Source organism: Colobus angolensis, unplaced genomic scaffold (assembly GCF_000951035.1).
Source record: "Colobus angolensis palliatus isolate OR3802 unplaced genomic scaffold, Cang.pa_1.0 Scaffold70, whole genome shotgun sequence".
NCBI classification, from domain to species: Eukaryota; Metazoa; Chordata; class Mammalia; order Primates; family Cercopithecidae; genus Colobus; species Colobus angolensis.
Window position 1 is genome coordinate 1,384,024 of NW_012120710.1, and position 6,567 is coordinate 1,390,590.

The window sequence follows — 6,567 nt, forward strand, 5'->3', positions numbered from 1 at the left end:
TATTTAAATATACAAAAGTGTTCAAATGTAAATAATTGTACATTTCAAAGTAGTTACCTCTAAAGACAAAAACCTCAGTTATAAAAGCTTCTATTCTTCAAATCATTTATGAACAACTCTTTGGCATTATCTCCAATATCAATTTACAAGTCAAAAATAAAAACTAGTTCCACTGTTTTGAAGTCAAATTTTATAAGCCTACTAATGTAGCCCCACTGTAATAATGAATCCAACATAATGTTAGGCAAATTTCCTAAAAATGCTACAGTAGCATATCTATATTACATTATATCCATGTGTTGAGACATTTTAAATAGTAATTTTTAATTAAAAAAAATCATACTGATCACCTATTGTGCTTACTTTCAGAGGCAACCGAAAGGATGAAATCACTGACTCTGATCTTGGGCCTTTGGGCTCTTGCAGCGTGTTTCACAGTAAGTATCATTAATCACGATCACACATCTTTATATTTTCCTCATTAACCATTACTTCATATTTCTTTTTACATTAATGATGTTACCTTTTCTTATATATTAGTAACTATTAAGCATTGATGAAACACTGTTCTAGTGCTTAAATCTAAATTTAAAATCTAATTTAATTTAAATAGCTACATATGTCTGATGGCTGCCATACTGGATAGCTCAAATCTATAATATCAGACTGCATTAAACAGATAAATATAAATGTATGTTTCCATACTCTAGCAATTGCACAGTAGGTAAAACTCTGTAAAATGAGATAAAGTAGTTGTTCCTAACATGGAGTCACCTAACTCACTTATTAAAAAGATAGTATTAAAGTCCTCATCCAAGCCTGAATAAGAGTACCCCATAATGGGACCTGGGAAGATGCATTTAGGAGAATCTTTGCATGCTACATTTTGAGGAAATAATAAACATTCATAGTAACACCTACCATATATTAAAAACTAGGTTAAGGAAAACTATGCTCATTGCCCTTAACCTAGTGTTTCAGAATTTTTTAATGCATATTTTTAAAAGTAATAGAATGATACTCAATTTCAACAGAGGGGTCAATTAATTCCGGTGTTACAAAGAGGATATTAATTCCAGAGTAACTTCTCCCAAAGTACCATAAAAATCTATTGTATCAAATGGGAAAATATGAAAGCTGATTTTTTAGAAGACTATGACTTCCACAAAGCAGGCAACATAAAATTATATCATTCTGAAACATGAAACATAAAATAATACCTCTTTCTCCTACTTTTAAAAGCTTGAATAAAAGCAAGACCTTCTGAGATGACTGAAGTCTTCTGACTTTGGCCATGTTCCTGTATGCATTATGGCTAGCCATAATTTTTGATAAGCCAATAAAACGTATTGACATCCATTAAAGGTCATGTTTAATGACTTCATCATAAATTTGATTTTCAATATTTTCATGTCCTCAGAATATAAGAGAAAAACATTTTATTCAGGCTTCTATTATACAAATAACTTTTTATAAGATAAATTAGAAAAATATAGAGCTTTCCAATAATATAAGCAGTTTAAATAGCAATGAGCCTTTTTCTAGCTGATATGATTAATGATGATTAATACTTACTGAAAATTAGAAATGTGAAGGGTAGCATGTCCTTTGCATGTATATATTTGTAGGTGGGGTAAGTCATCATATTCAGCCTGGCAACTTTTGAGTGTTTTCTCTGTTATAGGTAATTTTCCAAATGTATTACATACATTATCTCTTTTAATCCTCAAAGCAAGTCTCACTATTTTTAATCTCATTAAAATACAAATAAGTTTAGATTCAAAGTATGCAAAGTATGCTTGTCTTAGCTGGATTATTGCTAAACTGAATAATGTAGGAGATTAACATTCATTATAACCCTTTGTGAGGGTAGTGCTTCTTCCTAGTATAGTATTTTCATCATTTTCATCATTTTACTTTAGCCAGTTGTGGAAAGGGAGCTAATCATTGTGATTGGGTTAAGAGATCAGGAAAAGAATTGATATTTACTATGAAGATTTTTCATTACATAATATTTAGATCAACATCGGTATATCTTTAGGAAAAAGTACTTTCAGCTAATTTTTAATTGTCTCAACAATAAAAATGTTTGAAATATTTTCCATACTAAGGATTTGTTTTCTTGACAATAAAATATCAAATTCTGAACTTCCACATACCCTGACTAGTCCTTGGATTGGCAGTCCTTGGGTCAAACACCCTCCATAATACCATGAACCATCACTAGCTAGAGAAGACGAATACAAGGCTGGTCCCACAGAAGTGCCTTGGAATTTTTTGTTTGTTTGTTTCATTGGTGATATGAATAAAACTTTTACTGGCATGTTAAGGGCAGAAGCCAGGTTGAAGAGCAAATGAGAAGTGAGAAGTGCGGTTGGCAAATTTAGAATACCCTTTCATAGAGCTTTGCTTTGCAGGAAAGACGTGAAAAGAAAGTCACAACAACAAGGGTACTGGTGGTTGAAACTGAATCTTTTATAAACAGGGAAATATCAATTGACATTTATTTCTCAAATGACATCTTCAACCTCTCTGTACATGTTAGGTGAAAGGGGCAATATTAGAATCAAGAGGTCAAATCAACGGGCCGTTATAGAAATTTGGGTAAAAGTAAATGACAGATTAGAACGAAAGCAAGAAAGATGATAAGAAGTGGTTAGATTTAGAATTCAGGAAGTGGGATGAAGACCTGATAGAATAGGGAGAAAAAAATTGAGTTGAACATAAATGATAGTGTTTTTCTGAAGAAAATGAGCTAGCTAAATGGCAGATGTTACAGTTGCAGAAAGTAAAAGAGAAGACTGACAGAGCCAGGTCCCTTCCAAAACAATTATAAAGAAAAAGAAACTATCTAGCTATCAATGACTCCATGGTTGTGTGACCAGTAAATCAGGGAAGTTCATTTCTAATTGCCTGAAATACCCTGGTGAAGCGGGAGAAAAATCAGTTTGGTGGGGGTAGGTGAGAGCTCAGGATGAGGTGGAGAATGTTGGATAAAACTGGCTTCAACTTGGAAAATTACCGGCCTCTGGGGAAGTGGGAAGAGATAATCTGAGATAAGACACTCAAAAAAGGATTTCAGGCAGCACTGAAGGATGCTAACTTTCTGAGGGTACAGTGCTGGTGACATCCTCTAGCATTGTTAAGAACCTGGCATTAGGAATCTAGGACAGAGATGCTTTACTGTAATAGTAAAGTTTAGGATTAGCAAGGGTAATGGCCAAATAGGTGAAGGGACTGAGAACCACAAGAAGTGAATGTAGTTTTGGGTCCAAACAAACCATCTGCTCCAAGCAACCTGGACTTCTTGCCGTCAGTAGAGTGGAACTTCATTCTTACCCCAGAGCATTTGCGTATTTTCCTTCTATTTGGCATGTGTCCTCCTTATTTTATATTCTTTAAGCCTCTTTTCAAATGACTCCTTCCCACAGAGACAATCCTTTATCATTTTCCTGTCCAGAACTGATCACTTTAAATCCCTAATGAATATGTTCCTTCTACTACTTTTCAGTTATTTTTGAATTTTTTAATGGAGATGGGGTCTTGTTATGTTGTCCAGGTTGGTCTTGAACTGCTGGCCTAAAGCTATCCACCTACCTCAGCCTCCCAAAGTGCTGGGATTACAGGCATGAGCCACCACGCCCAGCCTCAGCTATTTTCATTTCTAAAAATTGTACTCTATGTAAACCAGACCTGAGATAAGCACTACCCTAGGCACTTTACAAGTGATATTTCACAACAAATGTGACAACAACCGCAGGAGGTGAGTACTTTTATGAACATCATTTTCCTGATGAGAAAAAAAGACTCAAAAAGAATTCCACACTCACTCTATCTCTATGTGCCAGGAGAGCTCAAACACTGACATGAAACCCCACTCATTCCACTCATTTCACTTCCCTTCAGATCACATTTACCCCCCACCTTGTATTGTAATTACTCAGCCTGTAGATTCGTAGAATAGATGTTTGTACCCCTGGCAACCTGCCAGGTTGATATTCATGACATGAATGAACCAGCTCTTTCATAAGCTCATTGCACAAAATAGTTGCTCACGTGTGTTTCACAATTAATTAATGTGCAAAGCCCGGAACAAGCCTGAACCCTTGAATTAGACATAAAAAGACATGTTTTTCTCATGCTGCAAAGGCATTTATTTCCATTTGGAATTTGGAATGACAGACTTCACTATAGGCCAAGGATAAGATTTTTGTTCATTATCTATTTTTTCCAGTCAATACTATCCCAGCTTTCATTGAGAGCCTAGGTGTTCAGAGGGCAAAAGAGAAACATTTTTCTTTGATATAGATGTTCAGACATCATAACTTAGATACATTTAACAATTTTCTATTGCTCAATAACAAATTACCACTAATTAGTAGCCTTTAAAAACTCATTATTATCTCAGTTTCTTTGGCCATAACTCTGAGCTTGGCTTAGGTGGCTTCTCTGCTCAGAGTCTCACAAGGCTGAAAAGGTGTGTCCACTGCTGTTTTTTTTTTTTCCCTGCAGCTCAGTGTCCTTTTTTTTAAGCTTGTATGGCCATTGGGAGGATTCAGTCCCTTGGTTGTTGGACTGAAGCCCCTACTTTTTTGCTGCCTATGAGCCCAGGGCCACTCTCAGCTCCTGTAGCCGATCTACCATGTACTTCCACGTAGCCCTCCCCACAACACGGCATCTTGATTCAAAGCCCAAAGAAAAGCATTTGCTGCAGCTTCAAATCTCTCTGATTTCTTCAGACATTGTAGAACCTGTTTTAAAAGGGCTTATCTGATAAGGTCAGGCCAGTATGTGCCAGCAGAGAGTAGAAATCTTGGGGTCATCTCAGAGTTCTGCCTACCATAGAAAGCATTCATTCTTATATGTAACTGTGAAATATCTGATTTAATAGTATTTACTTCTTTTTTCCACAGCCTGGTAAGAGTCAAAGAGGCCTCGGGGGACCATATCCACCTGGACCACTGTCTCCTCCTCCTCCTCCTCCATCACCTTTTCCTTTTGGACCAGGATTTGTTCCACCACCCCGTCCTCCACCCTGCAGTCCATGGAGAATTCCACCACCCCCTCCTCTACTCTATGGTCCAGGGAGAATTCCACCACCTCCTTCTCTACCCTATGGTCCAGGAAGAATTCCACCATCTCCTCCTCTACCCTATGGTCCAGGGAGATTTCCACCACGCCTTTCTCCACCCTGTGGTCCAGGGAGAATTCAACCACTCTCTCTTCCTTACCCTTATGGCCCAGGTTATCCACAGCCACCTTCCCAACCAAGACCCTATCCACCTGGACCTCCATTTTTCCCTGTAATTCCTCCAACTGATCCTGCCCTCCCTGCTCCTGCACCCTTAATACAGACAACTGCAACAGGTGCCACCACCGCTGCAAAAGACACCACTACCCTCATAACCACTGCTTCTACTATCCAAAAATAAGAATTTCAACACTACTTCTAAGAGACCTTTAGATAAAATCGCTTCCATTTTTGAATGAGAATAAACATTTCCAAAGCACTGCATTTTGGGAGAAATATCTTAGAAATTGTGAAACAATCCCCACGAACCTTTATATCAGCAGGGGAAAATAAAGAATTGAGCAACAATATGAAGTATCCACTGTTATCAGAGCCACTAGTTTATCCCCCATTTATGTCACCTAAATGAATATTAGTGCTACCAGAGCCTGGCCATGTCCCATGAGGCCAAAAAAGTAAATTAAGGAAAAATGCAATAAGACACTTGGACTTGAAGCTAAGAGTTACAAAGTTAGAAGAATGGGCAACAGGATGCCTTCTTCAGTATGGCAACCCATCACACAATTACAAAGCCCAAAATAAGATGTTAATAGATACTAAAATGAAAGAATCTTAGCCCTCACCATAGCTTGCCCCATAAAAATTCCTGAGTACCATCTGATCACTGCTTATAAATAGTTGCAGAGAAGAAATGCCATTCTAGCAAATCTAAATATCTGAGATGTGAATCACAAGTCTTGGAATTTGATATGAAAAAATCATTTTCTAAGCTAAGATAGAGATAGGAGATGGTTTCAGATAGCAATAAGAAGAAGCTAATCGCTGAGATTTCCAAATTTCTACTGCATCTATTTGTTGATGTTTGAATCAGAAGTATTATGATATGACTATTTAGGAAATGGACTCATAATGTCATGAGAGTTTATCTTTCCATGTTTGACTTTTTCCTTCAGGACACTTAACTTTCCACATTGCCATCAAACACTTATAAATTAAAACTTCTCAAGACACCTAAAGTAAGCACACAATTTTTATTTGTGTTTAATGCTTTCCTTTTTTTTTTTTTTTTCTTTCCACGGAAAGGGTCTCACTCCCATCACCTAGGCTGAAGTATAGTGATGCAATCACAACTCACTGTAGCCATGACTTCCTGAGCTCAGGAAATTCCACCTTAGCTTCCTAACTGGGACTACAGGTGCACGCCACCACTCCTGGCTAATTCTTTTGTAATTTTAGCAGAGATGGGGTTTTGCTACATTGCCCAGGCTTCTCTTTCACTTTTGAGAACCTAGCAGGATACAGGGACTGTTTTAGTA

The 6,567-nt window shown here is 37.1% G+C and overlaps 1 protein-coding gene across 1 annotated transcript; it reads left to right on the forward strand.

Moving 5' to 3' along the window:
• Window positions 1-383: 383 nt before the first annotated feature.
• On the forward strand, window positions 384-5,937 carry SMR3A (submaxillary gland androgen regulated protein 3A). Its single transcript, XM_011927097.1, has 2 exons — window positions 384-437; window positions 4,914-5,937. The coding sequence occupies exons 1-2, from the start codon at window positions 384-386 to the stop codon at window positions 5,430-5,432; spliced, it is 573 nt and encodes a 190-aa protein (XP_011782487.1). The 3' UTR covers window positions 5,433-5,937.
• The last annotated feature ends 630 nt before the right edge of the window (window positions 5,938-6,567 follow it).

Excerpts from the sequence above, each read along its gene's own strand:
- SMR3A (XM_011927097.1), top strand. The coding sequence starts at position 384 with ATGAAATCACTGACTCTGATCTTGGGCCTTTGGGCTCTTGCAGCGTGT. Across the intron at positions 438-4,913 it reads CTCTTGCAGCGTGTTTCACA|CCTGGTAAGAGTCAAAGAGG; the intron begins GTAAGTATCATT and ends TTTTTTCCACAG.